The 19,177-nt window shown below is 41.6% G+C and overlaps 1 protein-coding gene across 7 annotated transcripts in view; it reads left to right on the top strand.

The window, feature by feature from the left end:
• The window catches only part of PECAM1 (platelet and endothelial cell adhesion molecule 1), a 56,819-nt gene that overhangs the window by 19,922 nt on the left and 17,720 nt on the right, over positions 1-19,177 (top strand). For 4 of the 7 annotated variants that reach the window (XM_032805662.2, XM_032805660.2, XM_032805664.2 and 1 more), the window contains exons 8-13: positions 4,147-4,425; positions 5,633-5,737; positions 6,808-6,835; positions 7,289-7,362; positions 9,124-9,180; positions 11,956-12,024. In XM_032805662.2, the coding sequence (XP_032661553.1) occupies positions 4,147-4,425; positions 5,633-5,737; positions 6,808-6,835; positions 7,289-7,362; positions 9,124-9,180; positions 11,956-12,024 (612 nt within the window). The remainder of the gene's footprint in view (positions 1-4,146; positions 4,426-5,632; positions 5,738-6,807; positions 6,836-7,288; positions 7,363-9,123; positions 9,181-11,955; positions 12,025-19,177) is intronic. The other 3 variants (XM_032805665.2, XM_032805663.2, XM_032805666.2) reach the window with 1 other exon arrangement.

Below are 19,177 nucleotides of genomic sequence, written 5' to 3'. Positions count from 1 at the left end.
ACAGACACTCTTCTCCATCCTTGCTTGTGAATCTACCACTATCAGCAGCTTAGAGGCTAGACTCTGTTTTAAAGAGAGACCCAGCAAACTCAGTGGCTAAAGGTGAGAGTTTGCCTATGCTCCCCTGCATTCTTGTGAGTTCCATCATAAGACTGTTCTGCTCTGAAAAACCAGTAACCCAATCTTTCCTCAGTACTTGTGTCACAGTCTGCTTACTTAAAGATGCATCTGAAGAGTTGTCCTCCCTTAATAGATAAACTGCTATTTCTTAAAGGTAGAGTCTCATTACACTGAGCTGCTTTAAACAAATCTTTTCTACCTTTTTCAGACTTACTTTCACAAACTTCAGTTGCCAACAATTCATCATTCACCAAGACTGTACCCTTTCCTTTTCTCAGTTAGGGCTTTAACCTGATCACTAACTTTAATTTGCTCTAGAGAAACTTTTCCCTGAGCCTTATCTAATGTCAGATTTACTTCTGAGATACCAGACAGACACACAGGAATTTTTTCCACATATGCTCTGCTTCTTTGCACAGACAAACCGGAAACCCTCCATAGGCACATCCTTGCCCCTAATAGACACAGGTTCTGGATTACTTCTTTCCTGTGACTGATTTATGTCACACTCTTATTTGGTAAATAATCTGCCTCTTTGACAAGATCTGCTTTAACAAGAGTGATGTTAGCTGTAATTTGCCCTAAACAGCTTTTACCATTGACTTTTACATTCTCTGCACAAGTTATGGGGTTACCTTCATCACAGTAAAAGCATTTACATAAAAGGGGCAGTGTTGGGGTAAACGTGGTTACACATAGACAACTGCTTAGAGTCAAACAACATACCAACACTGTTACAAACTGGATAGATTTTATCCCCATCTTTGTTGTTGAGAGAAGCTGGCTTTTCAAGATGATATAATTTCTGTTGTTCCTTTATTCTCTTGAGTTGGAGCTTAAGTCTTTTCACTTTTGCCTTAGCTTCTAGTTCCTGCAATCGAATATGTGCCATTCTTTGTTCACATTCAAAACACAGGCGTTCTCTTTCAGCAGCTTCTCCTTCCAGATCAGCTATTTTTTGCTTTTGTTCAAATTCTAGCTGCTAGTTTCTCTGGATCTGCTTCCTTATTACTGGCAATTAATAGAATTTTCAGTTCCTGCTCTGGGGCCTTTTGCTTAAAATACAACCCTCTCTGTAAGCACAATTCTTCCAGGCTTTTTCTGTCAGGAGCTTGATCATGGGTCACTCACTGTAACTGATTTTTAACTCTTAAACTTTCCAATATCAAAATTTAATTTTGACAAGCGTGTGGTTCTGATCCAAAAACCCAAGTAACCTGCAGTAATGTGTATCCAAGCACGACTACGCCACTGTGACAGGGGTCCTAGTGGGGAGCCAGCTGTGGTCACTTAATTAGGGTGAACTGTAAAGAATGCAGCAGCCAAACCCCAAAAAGCTGGTGGATATTCCAATTCTTAGATTCACCAAGACAGCATAAAACAGTTTCTTTATTACCTTACTGGTTACTTAGAAGTCCAAACAACACAGTTCCCCTAAAGTGATCCAGCTTCAGGGTTCCATCCAGGTATCCACGTCAGATAAGATGAACATTTCTGTAAATCTTATTTCATCATATAAAAGAAAAGGTTCAACCAAAGGATCGGACACATTATCTCCCAGCTTAATGAATGTTTCAGATCTTACCCAAATACACACTACAGACAATTCCTATTAACTAAACTAAAATTTATTGAAAAACAGGAGAGAGAGTATGGTTAAAAGATCAATATGCATACAGATGTGAGTTCAGTTCATTGAGGTTCAGATTCACAGCAGAGATGGTGAGCTTTGTAGCTGCAAAGAGTTTCTTTAGATTCTGTTCATAGGTCATAGTCCTATGTCCAAATCTCATATTCAGGATGTACCAGCATAACTGGGACCTCAGTCTTGTGACTCAAACTTCCCCTGATGAAGTCTAAGCAGATCTGAGATGACAGAATCAGTACCCAAGGATCTTTTATACAATTTCATGGCTTCTTTGACAGGTTGGGAGTTCCTAGGGGAACAAAAGGTAATTAGGATGACTTTGAAGGAGGTCCATCCCTGGTACTTAGCTATATGAATTAACATAAGGCCATTTGCCTTTTCCTCCACCATTCACAGTACATTTCAAAGAGAGATGAATACCAAGAAATTCGGTGTTTTCAAATCATTTAAATTATATCAGAATATAGCATAGACAGGGACTGTTGATTGCATTGTCCAGCTCCTACTCATACGTGTGTGTAAATACACAAAACCACAAACATTATCCCCCCACATGTCTTCTGTGGGTTACTTATTTTGCAGGATGTTTAACCTTTTCTAGCCATGTGTCACAGGTAGCCATTCAGTATCATTCATCTGGTGCACTGAATGCAACAGAGATCCTGTGGAATAAATACTATGTGTTCCTGTCAATAAAGAATGTATCTTAATGCTGATTTGGCGCTGAATTGAGGTTCCACAGGAAAGCTGAATTGTGGCATTTCCTAATTTTTGACCCTGTGATCCTTTTGACTTTTGCAACATCGATGTTCTTTTAATAAGAGAGGTTTTTGGATTAATTACATATATACATTGTTGTTATCTAATTATATAAAAAATATCAATATACATTACTTGCCTCTCAGGTTAACTTTTTAAACACTGGCATAGCTAATAAAACATCAGATCTAAATACTGTTATTTATAGTACTTTATATTTGAATAAATGTAATACATCCATGTAATACAGTAACTAATCTTTTACTTCCTGGTTTTTTGTTTTTTTATACGCTATAAAATGAGAAATCTGGGCCGTTTGGCTCATTCCTTCCACTAGTGGAGAACTTGGTCCATTAGCTGCCAGTGTTCACTAGTAGGTTTCAGAGTAGCAGCCATGCTAATCTGTATCAGCAAAAAGAACAGGAGTACTTGTGGCACCTTAGAGAATAAATAACAAATTTATTTGAGCATAAGCTTTCATGGGCTAAAACTCACTTTATCAGATGCATGCAGTGGAAAAAATACAGAGAACATGAAACAATGGGTGTTATCACACACACTATAACGAGAGTGACTTGTTAAGGTGAGCTATTACCAGCAGGAGAGAAAAAAAACTTTTTGTAGTGGTAATGAAAATGGCCCATTTCCAGCAGTTACAAGAAGGTGTGAGGAGCAGTAGGAGGGAAAAATAAACCTGGGGAAATAGTTTTAGTTTGTGTAATGACCCATCCACTCCCAGTCTTTATTCAAGCCTAATTTAATGGTGTCCAGTTGGCAAATTAACTCCAATTCAGCAGTCTCTTGTTGGAGTCTGTTTTTGAAGTTTTTTTGTTGTAATATTGTGACTTTTAGGTCTGTAATCGAGTGACCAGGGAGACTGAAGTGTTCTCCAACTGGTTTGTGAATGTTATAATTCTTGACGTCTGATTTGTGTCCATTTATTCTTTTACGTAGAGACTCTCCGGTTTGGCCAATGTACATGGCAGAGGGGCCTATCACTCTTGTTATAGTGTGTATGGTAACACCCATTGTTTCATGTTCTCTGTGTATGTATATATCTTCCTACTGTATTTTCCACTACATGCATCCGATGAAGTGGGCTGTACCCCACAAAAGCTTGTGCTCAAATAAATTTGTTAGTCTCTAAGGTGCCACAAGTACTCCTGTTCTTTTTATTCACTAGTAATTGATTTGAAAAATCCGCTAAACATTATTTACAGATACTGTGCTAGATTATTAGCTGGTATAAAATAGATTAACTCCACTGAAGCCAATGATGCTATGCTGATCTACACTAGCTGAGGATCTGGTTGATTATTTCTAGAGATATTATCTAAATTGTTTCCAATTTAGGGCCTGATTAAAAACCCATTGAAGTTTATGGAAAGACTCCCACTGACTTTAATAGGCTTTGGATTGGACTTTCTCTGCTTTTGTTTCTTTCGAGCAATGGGCACTGCTCTCCAGCAGAGGCTGGCCAGGAGCATGGGAATAACTGAACACAAATTCTGTGTGTTGTCAGTCTATCCGGCACAAAGACAAAGTGGCACCAAACTAAGCATTTCTACAAAAGTATTTTACAACCTGATGATGTCTTTTCTCCATGCCTTCATCTGCAGCTCCCGTTAGGAACATAAGCTTTGGAAGTTTACCCCATGGGGAAGTGGAAGATGGTGGAGATATCAACTTTCTTTGCGTTGTAAGCGAAGGATCTTTGCCAATCAACTTCACAATTTTCAAACAAAATGAGCAGACACCTTTATTTTATGAAAGCATAATGGAAACCAGAGTCCTCTGGCAAAAGAAATCATTGACCAAGCAGGACGCAGGGAAATATTTTTGCGAAGCTTCCAACCGAGCCATGGTAACTGAGCGAAGCAACTTGCTAACCGTTAAAGGTAAGCTATGCTCCTGATGGCACATCCTTATGCTGCTCTGAATATTACCAGAATAGGTCTATCTCAAATCTACCGTTACATGTAATGTTGGGATTACCAGAACCTTGGCATCTCTTACAGTAGCTGTAACTTTTTAAAATGACAGGAAAGAAGGCATCTTAATGTACTGGTCCTTTAAAATTCCTCCTCTTCTGCAGGGCATTTCCTGCCTTACATGGTGAATTCCATTGCAACACTTGGTACGTGGTAAAAACACCAATCACTCCTTTCCTGTGGGATAAGGAGAATTATAAAGGGCCATGACTGTAGGTAAGGACTTCACCACTAGATTTGTATTGCCACTTGAAATGGTGCATGTGCTGTCGGTGGGGGACAGCATGAAAGGTTTGGGAAACCATCTAACCAAAACAGTCCCGCTGTGTTCTGAATTGAACAAACCCCAGGAAGACTTAGCTCTTGGATCCAAGGAAAACCAACTTAGGCAGCATGGACTCTGGCCTAATGCAAAAGCACTCTTCTCTAGAAAAATCCCCAACAAGAGTGAGTAGATCCAAAACTTAATGTAGTTTAACTGACTGGCAAATGAAAAACTCAGGAAAATAAGTTCTTCTCCTGCAATCCATAATGTTTCTCACTTTCCTTCAGTCCCCTAGCTATGCTCAAGCAGCAAAAAGGAGCTGTGTTCAGGGGATCTCCCTGCCTAGCTGTAAGTGGGGTGATGGGTTGGTGGTCTTGCCTACTTGTCACTCAATGCTAGATTTAATAAAATACCTCCTAGTGTTGAACTGGACCAAGGGGATTTGTTATCCCCAGTGGCCATGTCTGTCTAATTTTGGGGGAGTGCATGTTAAACTTTTGTGGCATTTTTTGCATTTTCCTTGGCTTCAGAACTGTGGCAGAGGTCAGCCAGGGAGAGGCACTTTTTTACAGTGGGCTGTCCCTACATCCTCAACCATACCAGGAGAGACTGAGAAGCCAACTAAAAGCTTTCCCTGACTGGACTTAGGAACAGAGCCATCCATTAGGGAAGAGCCCAGATGGTAACCTCTTTAAAGCTTTTCCACAGCTGTCTGAACTCACCCTCCTGAGCCCTAAATACTTCTGATAATGCCAAGACCACCTGCAGTGAGGACTCGGGAGTTGTAAAAACCAGTAGTGACTTCATACAACTGCATGTATTGTCACACATGTCTCTTCTCATTTCCAGTCATCCTCGCTTCATGGCAGAAAGGGTTTATCGCATTATTTGTCTTGGTTGTAATTGCCATAGCAGCTTTTGGTTTCTGGTGGTGCTGGCGTAAGAAGGAAAAGGGTAACAATGAATATCTTCTATTCTCTGGGTGCTGAATGAATAGAACAAATGAGGGGGTTGGCTGCAAGAACTAAGGATGGGGTGGGGGGAAAGGTGACAAATGTAGGATTTTAAACCACCCCAATGCTGGAGGTTGTTTGGCTCGGAGGTTCTGGTTTGATCCATCATAAAACTATGAAATTCAGATCTGGGTTCTAGTTCTAGGCTCCCCCTTACTTCCACAAATTCAGGGGTGTTCAGGCCCATCTCGAATCCTTATTGCCTCAAAAACTTGAGGTTCTTACTCAGCATTTATTCAGTCTCTACTCAAAAACAATTCCTATTAATTGTGAGTTTTGACTAAGTAGTGACCTCGGGATTTGGTCAATGATAATTGCATTACTCTTTCACATTTTTTGTTATAGAAAAATGGGTAGGACTGGTTTAAATCCATTCTGAATCAAAATATCTGGGAAAATTTGGAATGTCTGAAACTCCCAGATATTTGTATATTGGCCTGCCTAAGGAGCAGGGTTTTAGATCACAGCATCCCTGCAAGAGAATATCAGATCCAGAGGACTGGTTGGCTAAAGGGATTGGAAGTAGGATACAGAATGTTAAGTAATTTACTTAATTTTGGTCCAGGCCAGTATAGCTCTGCAAACAAAAGTTAAGGTCTGAAAGCATTTCAGTGGACTGTATGGTGGTCTGTACATTAAACCATCACATTTAGCCTCTTAGTTAATAGTCTCAGAAGAGAGGCCAAGAACTGAATGGGCCATAGATTCTGAGATAGCCCTTCATCTTTGGAAGTATTCCCACTAGATCAAGAGGGGGATCTGAGGTAGCCTGTATTGAAACTGTCAATGCTGTATCTGTTCTGTGCTCATACTGGACAATGAAGTCCTCTAGTCAATTTGGCAACTTCCACATCCACTAAATAAAATACCAAACTTCACTGTGGCCACTAGAAATGAACTTAACTCAGGGATGGATGGGTCCCACATCTAGCTGTCATTTTCAACTTTTATGTGTTTGTCTCTCTACTTGTGCAGGATATAACAATTTATCTCTTCTCTTTCCCTTGCAAGGTAAACATCCTTCCATGGAGATGTCTGGGTAAGATGGTTTTCTTTCTGGAAATGGTAAAACATTTGATTGAAATGCTGGAGGCTTATGTTACACATATATGGTGAATCTTATTAGGTCTCACAGCTGGACACAATAGGCGGTTGTGGCTACTTGCAGCAGACCACCTACTCAGAAACAACAGGATGAGGAAATAATCCAAAATGGAAATGGGGTAATTACTAAAAATGGGGAATGACAGGCCTGGATTTGAATGCCTTCAAATGTAGGATTAAAATCAAATAGGCATATGGTAGAAGAAACAGGAGCTAACATTTGACTTTGGGGTTTGCTTATGCTCCTACTGAGGTCAACAGCAAAACTTCTATTAATTTAAAAAGATAATAAAGGAGTGGTGCCAATTTAAACAATAAATACTTTATTTTTTTTTACTTTCAAGGATAGTTCCTTAGTCATGTCTATTTCTGTACGTTTCCTTTCTAGATCCACAGCAGTCACTAATTCGACTAGTGAGAAACTGCCATCTGGACCAAACCATTATACAGAATTCTATACTGGTAGAGAATTTTTTTATACTCTCTGGTAGCATATTGCTTTAATCAACAAATGTTTGTTTCAAAGTTTGGCTTCACGTAGTCATAATATGTACTGGGGCCCAATTTTTAAATAATGGAATAGTAGATGCACCCACAAAAAACAGCATTTGTACTTCTAGATATGAGAATGAGGATATGTAGTTATCCAGTCTGCATGTACAAATGTAAGGGTTTTTTTGTTTTTGTTTTTGGGGATAGGGATGCTGTACACAATGAAACCTGGTCTGCAAATGAGGTGTGTATAGTGGTTAGAAATGGCTTAATGGAACTAGCCTTAGTAATACTTAGGGGTTGAGATGAGACATGGCTTAGGATAGGGACCAGATCGGATTTAGGCTTGTGTTGATTTCTGAGGCCCAATCAGATGTAGTGTTGTGTTTGTGTTGATTAGAACTGCCATCTTGTAAGCTGTTCTCATGAGATGGCAGATTTTTATAGGCTGTTCTGCCATACTGGGCTGACTATTATTGTGAGATTTTTTGGCTACTGGTGAACTGGAACTTCAGGCTCTTTCTTATCTTGAATGTGACTAGAGCTGGGTAAACTCTTGTGAACCATTTAATCTAGTAACTCTTTGGCCAATTATGTGAATAGGCTTGGAGTCTTATGAATTTTAACTTCTTTCAGATTATTGGAAAATAGTTTATATAAACACCATTTCAGTTTATCATCTGCTTATAAACTACTCACTACAGCAATAGACTTACTATTTACTATATGTAACTTTAGTTAGTTCTGTGAAACAATGTGACTTAAGATTCATCTATTTCTTCTGCTCCCTGACTGGATGACCCCCAGGCTCAGAGCTTCCAGGATGACCATCCAGACACTGTGAATATGTACAGGATTCTCATAAGTTATTCTTTCCCTAGATATTCTTGTAAGCACCTTTATACCAAACATCAGATTATTAATCTTCCTGAACTTCTAGGGAAGATAGGCAGTATCTCCATTTTACAGATGGGGGAAAACCAAGGTAAAGGCAGATGAAGTGTTCAACAGCACAACCAAGGCCACAGAAAGAGATAATAGAGCAGAGATTTAGGAGTTTATGGCTCCCAACTCTGTGCTCAGACCACTAAATAATAATAATTTTGTATTTACATAGTATCTTTCATCTCTGTAGATGGAAAACCCAAGGCAGAGATCAGATGATCTGCCCAAAGCAGAAGAACACGACTGCTCACTTACAGTCCCTGCTTTTTAGCTACTAAATAGTCCTGCGTGTCCACTAGAAAACACCCCTCTCTTGTTCATCTTTTCCAAACTCTGGTATTCATCAGTCTTCAAGATAAATTTCACTAGTCCATCCTCCCCGCAAAAAAAAAACAAAAACAAAAACACCCCACTATGTCCAATATGTTTTTTGATCTCTGCAGGCTATTTATTGCCCTCAATCTGAGTCTGAACTCCACTGGTGTCAGTGATCCAATTTGGGTAAACTGTCACCTTGTGAACAGATCTCTCAATGTGAACAAAGTTATTCCCTGATTTCCTTTAACTTTAAACTGATCCTCTTATAGGGCCAAATTCTGCTCTCCTATATTATATGAGTGGCTTGGACATGTACCTAAGGGCAGAATTTCCCCTATATAATTAAATCATTACATATTGTGACAGTAGGAGGTTTCTGTTGTATTTTAATGAGAAAGCTAAATGAATGAATCACACCTATTCTAAGCTGCTTGTTGGCTCACTTTCTACTTGTGTATTTAATTTTAGGATCAGGTTACATTGAAGATCGTGAAAATCCTGTAAAACCAACAGATGAAAATAGAGGTAATTGCAACACTCTTTTTTTAATCATAACTTTTTTATCATTTTGGAATTAAAAGTGGTAGGGACATGTCTGATTGTGAGAGCAGGGGACTGGCAATTAGGCCATCTAGTTTCATTCGTTTTCTCTCACCTTGTCATCAGTGATGCTGGGGGAAGTCACTTATCCTCTCTGTGTCTAGGTTTTTTGTATTTCCCACTTGCAAAATGAGAGTAACAATGTCCATGTCCCAGGCGTGTTCTGAGCCTAATGAGTTGCTTCTGTTGATTGGTGGCATAGAAAAAGAAAACAATTATTACCTACAAATACATTTCAAACCACCAATATCATTTTTGAATCTTTTACAGAGAATCTTTCACAGGCTTCCTTTACCTTCTGTTTATCTTTGCTTTCATCATTTTTCCAGATCTTGACATTTTAAGCAGTAAAAAACTGGTGTCAAATATGAAGAAAATGATCTTCCAGCTAACGGAGGCACCAAATAAGTTTTAAAAAATGCCTCCTTTTTAAAGTAATAATTGTCTCAGGTATTGCATCATCTAGATGCATAGTTGTATACAGATACAAAGTATTTTTTTTCAGGACTGGGTGTTTAAAAGAACTAATTAAAAAACAGTGCTTAAATGTAAATATTCTGGTGACTTTATGGCTGAAAACTCATAGACAGATACTACTATGTCCACCCTCTCCTCTTGCTCCCATCTGTGCTTGCCACGCAGCCATGTGAGTGTTCAGAATGTGATTCCTGCTAACTTGATGTATAACATGGTTTTGGCTGGGCAAACCCATAACAAAAATGTTTTATGGCCTGCGTTATTCAGGAGGTTAGATTAGATGATCATGGTGGTCTCTTCTGGCCTTAAATTCTATGAATCCCGTGAAAAGACCATTCCTTGCTCCAAAGAGCTGATAGCCTAAATATGAGGCAAGAGACATCAGATGGCTACAATGATCAGATGTTACTGGTTAGCATGAAAAGCAGCAATCTCAGCACACCATCTGGCTAGCTGCTGTCAAGCTTTTCATAGGCATTGTAGCAAAGGGGAGTCTTAAAAAGGGATTTGGAGGAGGATAATGGGGAGGGTTTGCCGATGTTCTGTCAGGAGCTCCACCCATACAGCATGGCAGAAAGTGCAAAGGGATATAGCTGAAAATGTAACAAAGGAGCATTGAAAGTTGGTATCATTGGCAGGACGGAGGTGAGAGTCGCTGTACCAGCAGTGTATGACATAATAGGTAAGGCTGGAATAGCCCATAAAGGCCTTAAAAGTGAAGACAAGTAGTACAGTGGAGAAGGAGGAGCCAATGGAGAATGCAAAGGCTGAGGTGATGAACCAGGAAAATGATTGTAGCAGCATTTTGAATGGATACAAGTGGGGCAAAGTGGGATTAGTAAAGACTGGCAAAGAGGAGGTTGCCATAGTCAGGACTTGAGCAGGTCTGGATGAGAGTTCTAGCAGCACAAATGGAGAGGAAAGTCTAGGACTTAGATCTTGTACAGGAAGAAGCAGCCAGATGTAGACGAGGCCTGGATGTGAAGATCTAAAGAGGAGGCCAAGCTGAAGGTAAAGGTTATAGGCCTGAGTGACAGGCAGGAGGGTGGTGGTGTCCATGGTGATTGAGAAAAGAGGAATGTGGGAAGGCTTGTGAGGAAAGATTGCAGGATTTTCTTTAGCCATGTTGATCTTATGCTTATAAATGGACATCCCTAAGGAGATGTCAGAAAGACTGAGATTATCTTGGACAGAAGGAAATAGGTCTGGAGTGGAAAGGTAGCTCCGAGTGTCATCAATGTAGAGATGATAGTTGAATTCATGTTTGCAAATGAGACTTCCCCAGAGAAAAGTTGTAGAAGGGGACCGAGGATGAAGGCTGGCGGAGCCCTAAAAGAAAGTTGCAGAGAGGGCGTGATGAGGATCCTCTGAGTGAAATGCTGATGGCGTGACTGAGGAGGAAGGAGAACAATCAGGAGTGAACAGGTTCATGAAAGCAGAAGGCAGGATTTCAAGAAGAGAAACATGGTTGAAAGTGTTGAATGCAGGCTGAGGATGAGCAGGGAGTACTGGTTATGAGCTTGGGCTAGGAGAAGGCTATTGAAGACTTTGAGAGGGCAAGGGATGTAGGGCAAGGGATGACTGGAACTAGGGGAGAAGAGCTCTAGACAGCAGTTGTTGATGGCACATTCAATGAACTTAGAGGGGAGATGGGGCGACAGCTGGAGATACCATTGAGGTAAACAGTGGGTTATTTGAAGATGCTAGTGACTAAAACATGCTTGTACTGTGAGGGGAAGGAGACTGATGAGAGGGGATCAGAGGTGGGGGCAAGAGATAAGAAGATGGGAGGGGGACATTGAGGTAAACAGAGGGGTTAAAGAAGCACAGATGAGATGCTCTTTTGTCAGTGATGGGAAAAGGAGGAGAAAATGGTGGGGACAGGAAGGGCAGAGAAAGGGGGAGAGACAGAATAGTTGGAGCTGGACAGGCACATGGGGACTCTGGGGCAGGGGATTTTCTAAATTTGCATTTTGCTGTTTTCCAAGACTGCAAACAAAAGACAAGAGTGTCAGGCCCCACCCAGACACCACGGTTTTAGAAAGGAGTTCAGCCTCAGCAGGCTGGGCTGAACCCCCATCTGCCATGCACAGGGCCCAACCATGTCCCCATTGAAGGCCCTGTGAGCTTGACCATTGACTTCACTTGTGTCAGGATCAGGCTCACAGCAAGTGTGGCATAGGGAGTGCTACAAAGAAACATCTTCTTGCTATTTTGGGGCAGGACCTGACCATGAGAGTGCTGAGGTGGAATATACTGAAGTTGAAGTGTCAACGCCTCATCCTTACAAAGGTAACTAGCTGGCTGACCTATCCAGTTATGTATTGGGAGTAATTATAGACCTGCTGTTTCTGCCATTGATTTCACTTGGAGCAGGAGTAGGTCCTATTGTGTATGCATGGTAGTTCCCTGGTAATAGCAATCAGTGATGCAAGGACTACTGTAAAAACAGCAGGACTGCTGTTACCAGAGCCAGGGCCGGCTCCAGGCCCCAACGCGCCAAGCGCATGCTTGGGGCAGCATGCCGCGGGGGGCACTCCGCCGGTTGCCGGGAGGGCAGCAGGCGGCTCCGGTGGACCTCCCGCAGGCATGCCTGCGGAGGGTCCACTGGTCGTGCGGCTCCGGTGGAGCATCAGCAGGCATTCCTATAGGAGGTCCTCCGGAGCCGAGGGACCACCGGACCCCCCACAGGGAAGCCTGCGGGAGGTCTACTGGAGCCGCAGGACCAGCAAGCGGCAAAGCGCCCCCCGCGGCGTGCCGCCGTACTTGGGGCGGTGAAATTGCTAGAGCTGGCCCTGACCAGAGCCAACCAGTGCTTTCTCTTTCCTCCATGATTCTCTTGTGCACAAGCCCTGCCCTTCCACATAAGATCTTTGGTTAGGCAGGGCTACCAGCTGGAGCTGGGGTTCTGAGCAGAAAGCAGCCTGCGATGGGTCTGCGTTTTGTGGGCTCCAAGCTCAGTGAGGGGCTCTTAACTTTTTTTGTTTGTTTTTGTTTTACTTTCCTGGGTGTGTTCAGCCTCCACAGCCCACAGGAGGAGGGAGTGGAAGGGGTTGCCTGAGCTGAGGGAGAGGGAGGGACTGCCTACCCTGTAGGGAACAGGGGAGTGTCGCCACCCACTATTGAACCTGCTGAGAGATCAAGGAGATAGAGAGCAGGAACTGGGATTAGTCCCTTATAGCCTGAGGAGAGCTGGAGGCCTGCAGGAAGACAGATGCTTGGTCTATGCCTAAAACTTATGTCAACCTAATTCTGTAGACAGAGCTTCTGCCTCTCGCAAGGATTTACTATGCTGATGGAAAATCCCCTTTTGTTGCTGTAGTAAGTGTCTGTAGTGCTTGTAATGCATGCCCACATACCCAATGAGAGTGTAGGGAAGTGAGCATCTTGGCTGCCCTGGTAACAGCCTCCTGCTGTCAGTGGTATTAATTCAGAGGGAATATATGGGCTAAATGTGTTAACACAACCCAGTCCTTGTCCAAGTGTTAAACAAGGTCCATGGCTTGGTATCCAGAGACCTCAGCCACTTAACGCCATGACAAACACACCAATAAAAACCCTTTGTATCTTAAAGATACAGAAAAGAAGGAAAAACAGTTAAAACATTTGAAATGTGAAGTATTAAATAGGGTTTTCATTTGAACAACATCCCTTGTTCCTTTTCCATTTAGTTGTAGACAATTTTTGAGAAGGAAATGCCTCTCCCTCACCATTTAACAGTCTCTTACATGGTAATAATTATCATCCCAGGTGGTGGTGGTTGGGGTTCAACTGGAGCAATGAGGTGGGAATGTTGTCTGGGTCCCTGTCTGTCTGGCCCGTTCTGGTCAGTTCATCTCTCAGGATCAGGATGATGAAGGCCTGGGATCCCAGAAAATGGTGGGGTTGGCAGTCATGATGGTGAAGCTTGCGCCAATAGCCTCTGTCTGTATTTCGTCTGTTCTTCCTTTGTTCTTTCATGCTTGCCCTCCAAATCTTTCTTTTAAGGACTGCAGAAAGGGCATTGAAGATGGAATAGCCCATCCCCTCACTTTGTCCATTAATTAGGTTTCATATCTGACATACTAATTTTGGCTCATTAACTTCCGGCTCCTCATCTCCTGTTTTTAACCAGTATAAATTCAATGCAGTCCATGAATGATATCAGTAGGCCTTTTAAATTTAGATTAACTCAATTCATCTGTCTCCCTTTTGCACCTTTTCCCATCAACATTTGTTGTTATAGGTTATTGTAACCTCTTATGAACTTTTACATCTTTCTTACAGTTGAGCTCACAAGTTGGGTAGGTCCCATTATCGCATGTCTTAATAGTTCCATGGCCCAGCACGTAGCACAGCAGAGCCCTGCTCCATAACTAGGGCTCCCATGCACTCTGGTAATACAAATATTAATGATGGTGGTACCCAGAACTCTTAGCATGGCGTTATAGTGCATCTCCTCACAGCCTTTGAGGTAATCGTCTTGCTGGATCCTATTCCCAATGATGGCACGTACAACTCAAATCTTTTCGCCTCACCCAAAGCATCATGGTATCCTCAGTCTCCTTGTGCAGAAAATGGGCAAATTGTTCAGAACACACATAAAAGCCCAAGCAGTGCGGAATAAATGAAATCCATTTGGAATCTTAAGCCATGTCCCAGCTCTCAGCTTTAGCTTGAGAAGCTGAATAGTCAAAGAAAGAAATTCACAAACTTGCCCTTTCCAGCTAGGAAAGGACACCTGTTTATTTTGGTGCTGAAGACATTCTTGTTTCGTTAGCAGTACAAATGGTTGTTTATACAAATGTACTGCCTCTGAGCTTGGCAGCAAAAGACAGCTGGCTTCTCAGTGCTCTGATTGCAATATGCTGGCATTCGCTCCTTGGGGTTCTCTGACTGCATTCAAAGCCGGTAACCTATTTACCATTGCTAAGTGGTGCACTTAGATATTGGAGCAACTGTATTGTATTTTAGGGGATTACTAGTAATTATGTCTAGAGTTACAAATGTTTCACACACCTCTAGTCATGCCCAGTGCAGTACAAGAGTGTAGAATGTTGTAAGAGCTACTTTCTATCAGATGAAATTTTAATTAAGATCTTTATTAGGTGCAAGTTAATGAACACCTAAAAGAGTAGAGGATAACCTTTGCATCCCAGCCAGCATACTCCCTTTCTCAATAATATTTTCATCCTAGGCTGACTGTAAGGTCTAGTCTGTACTACACAAAGTGCCATATTAACTTGATCTAGTAAAATTACAGTAGTGCATTGACATTTTTAAAAGATCCTATTTTAAATGGGATTGGACCATGTTTTAACTATGTGATACTGTTCAAGTTAGCCTTCGACTATACAAATCTGTATTGTGGTTCAGGAGTCTGATTAAAGCACCGTTCAGTTCTGCCTGTCCTGCAGTACTAAATCATTGAACTCATCATGCTTAAATCTTACACTGTTGCCGCTTTTTGTGGTGTAGACGAGACAAAAGCTACTGCGTAGCATATAAGTGCTTTCTTTCTGTGCATGGTCACTGCACTACCAGTACCTACTGTGTTACTGGGCCAAGCATTTTGAGATACTGCTAGAGTGGAAGCTGTTGTATGAAACCAAACTTTCTTTCAACTCTGCACTGCACGATACAGGATAAGATTTAGGCCATGTCTACACTAGCACTTACATTGGCAAAACGTTTGTTGCTCAGGGGTGTGAAAACACAATTGAGTGACATAAGTTTTGCTGGCATAAGCGCTCATGTGCACAGCAGACGATGCTCTCCCACAGGCATAACACGGCTACATAAGTGCTCTTACAGTGGCACAGCTGTAAAGGCATAGCTCTGTTGCTGTAAACTTGGAAGTATAGACGTTGCCTTAGTCTCAGGGAGAGAGAGGAGTAAGGCCAGGATTTGTTTGTTTTTAATACTTTTTCAGGAACTACTCTCACCCATATAAAGGCCCCTGGATTCCGATCAATGCTTTTATCATGTTGACCTTGCTCATATTCTGCTTCAAGACACAGTGTTCTTTCAGGTCTCTGTTACCATGACAATGACCAGTGCCTCTGGTCTGAGTGAACACTTCAAGATCCTCATACTTAGCTTAAGGCCTCAATCTATTTTCTGAACAAAGGCAAAGTACAACAACAAAGCTAGGTGTACATTCTGCTCTGGGTGGATGCACTCCTCCTCCATAAGGCAGCATTCAGAGCTAAGAGCGTTTGCGGCGAGCAGCCTCTTCACCCAGGAGATTACATTTTACTTTCAATATTATCAACAGCAGAATACGTTTAAAAAAAAAAAATGAAGGACCCAACCCTGCAAGATGGTGAATACATTCAGTTCTCATTGCCTTCATATAGGAGCTCAGGTATTCCTCAATCACTCAGGATCAGGCTCTAAATTACTATATCTAATTATACAAAGGTCTCTTCCTGCTGCCTCTGAAGTCAGCATCAACACTCTCATTGACCTCAAGGGGAGTAGGATCAATAATTAATGCATAATAGTAACCTTTGGGGCAGTTTTGAGGATAAGGATTAATTAAACATCCCCTCTTAGCCCCCCCAAAATCCAATTATAGAATGATGTCTGTCAGCATTAAAGTGCTATTAACATTTTGCCCTTTTCCCTCAAACCAAATCTCTCCCATGGATCACTTTTCTAGGATTGCTGAATATTTTTGACCACTTTATGGTGGTAAATATGCCGTGGCTGTGGGAACCATTTCTGCACTAGATCTCCCTTTCATCATTGCTCAAACGAAAGCTGCAACAGCACTGTTAAGGGTGGTAAATCTGCCAGAAGAAAAGCTAATGCAGACAAGGCTTCAGTGCCTCATTTTCCTCCATCTGTAAATTTGGGATTATTAGATAACCCCCCCCCCCGCCCCTTTGTGAGCAGCGATGGGATCCTCTAATGAAAATGGCTAGCTAAATGTTGGATAGAGCATTATTTTTGGGAGGTCAGAGTTTGCTGTTTTGATATTTAAAGAGGTGCTGGTGATGGGGACTGGTGTAATAAATCTTTAAGGAGAGACTATGATTAACAAAAACATATTGCATATCTTTTCTAGGTTAATTGTGATTGTGACACAATACTGTGCAATGAGTCAGACTCTTTATTGTTAACACAAGGAAAACAAAGACCAAAGCTAAAATATTGTCAGGAAATATCCCTAAAAGGGGAAGGGAGAAACTGCTAACTGTGGCTCAGTAAGAACATGGCCATCCTTTTACTTCTAGAGCTGGTTAGTCAATTGCAGGGTGCAGCATTATAAGGTCATTTGGAACAAAATGTCATTATTTGTAGGTCCTTTATGCTAGCAAATTTACTCAGGGCTAGGAAAAGAACTTATGAAAGGTTATACACACACACACACACACACTCTCTCTCTCTCTCTCACACACACACACACACAAAATCAAAGTAAATTGGACAGAATTGAAATGTTCAAAACCATCTAAGGGCCTGATCCAGCTCCCAGTGGTAATCATTTCATTGAGTCCCATGGGAGTTGACCCAGGCTTGTAAAATACTAAATACATGTGTTACTTCAGGATCGGCGCCATCTCTAGTTAGAATTATGGGAAGACTCGTTTTGACTTCCCTGGTCACTTAAACAATAGACCAAAAACATGTGAAATTGAGAGATTGTTGTAGCATGAAAGTTCATGTGATTAAGTGCTTGCTGAAATTCGGGTCCTGCTGCTATTGAAATCAGTGGGAGTTTTGGAATTGACTTCAATAGCACTTAGCCCCCAGAGTCTAAAGTGTGTTTAGCAGAATTATTTAAAATTAATTCAAAAGAAATCTTTTTAGGATTGCAGAATATGTTCCCAGGGGGGTGCATGAAACATTGAGATGCTATTTAACATTTCACTCTTCTGATTCTCAGTTTGACTGCAGAATAAATATAGGAGTCTCCTGCTCTATAGGTTTTAATGGTCTTGTGGCTAAAGTACAGGACTGAGTCCAGAAACCTGAGTTCTTTTTCCAGCTCTGCAACAAACTTCCTGCATGATCTTTGGGAAGTCGCTTAACCTCTCACTTAACAGTTTCACCTAAGGAAAACTGGAGATAACCAACCTCAGAAGTGTTGAGTCCCTTAACTGATGTTTCTAAAATGTGTTGATCCTTGGACAGGCCCAGCTTCCATTGGCCTTTAGGCAGAATTAGGATCTGTTGAAATTCACTTGAGACATAGTTCATCTAAATTGCTTCCACTATAGTTTGGCTGGTGAGTGAGGACACAGCCAAACCATGTTTACAAATCTATTTCTAGGTTCTTTTGTCCCAGCCACAGGAATTGGCCAAACTATGATTAAAGTTAGTTGACTTTAAACTGTTTTCAACATTGTTTGGCTAGTTTGTGACCCAGAGTTGATAGGGACATTACCAAGGGGTTCTGCCATAACTTTTTGCTTAATATTGAAAGGTAAAGAATTGCTTATCTTTGATTCTGTTTGGTGTCAAAGAGGAAGGAGCAACCTTATGAGACTTTTACCATTTTGAGCTAACATCTCACAAGACCAGAGTGTTATCACACCTAGAACCAGCTCTGAGAGAGCCTTTAATAATGATATCTAGCCCTTATATGGTGCTTTGCAGCAATAGATCTCAAAGTACTTTACAAAGTAGGCCACCGTGATTTATCCACATTTTACAGAGGGGGAAACTGAGGCACAGACTTGTGACATGACTAGCCCAGAGTCATCCCCAGCAGGCCAGTGGCAGAACTGGCAATAGAACTAGGTCTCCTGGGTTCTACTCCAGTCTGCTGCCTCTCACTCAAGCCCTGTATCCCAAACCTAATCCAGTTCTGGACCCAAATGCCACTTTTTTTTAAAGCCATCCCTTGTTGAAAGCTTGGATTATCAGCATGCTGCAATTTGGCTTAATATAAACCAGGCCTTATAAAGCTGTTACTTAATAAAATAACTCAGCCCTGATCTACACCTAAAACTTTAGTGAATCTAGCTACATCGCACAGGGCTGTGGAAAAATTTCATGCCCTGTGCAACATAGTTAGGTTGACCAAACCCCCACTGCAGTGACAGGTAGGGCAATGGAAAAATTCTTCCAGCAACCTAGCTACTGCTTCTCAGTCAATATAGAAAGCACCTACACTACCACAGCACACCTGTTGTGCCACTGTAATGTAGACATCCTTCAGATGGGAGAGAGGAAGAGAACTCCGGGGAGCAGAAGGTAAGAAAGACCTTGGATGCAACCCTGTCATCCTTGTACAGTCAAAACTCCCACTGACTTCAGAAAAATCTACCTGTGCACATGAGATTCGCATGGCAGGGCCCTTCAAGAAGCCCTCATAAAGCTAAAAGCCTTTGTCCATTCAGGGAGCAGAACCATGCTAGGAAGTATTTAAAATAGAATTGTTGCTAGCAGGGTTTTAGCATGGTTCCCCTAGCTGCTGTGACCCCAGGGATTTTTTTTCTTGAGAACCATGTTA

The sequence above is a fragment of the Chelonoidis abingdonii genome, chromosome 13 (assembly GCF_003597395.2).
Source record: "Chelonoidis abingdonii isolate Lonesome George chromosome 13, CheloAbing_2.0, whole genome shotgun sequence".
Lineage (NCBI taxonomy): Eukaryota > Metazoa > Chordata > Testudines > Testudinidae > Chelonoidis > Chelonoidis abingdonii.
This window is presented reverse-complemented; position numbering and strand designations above follow the sequence as displayed.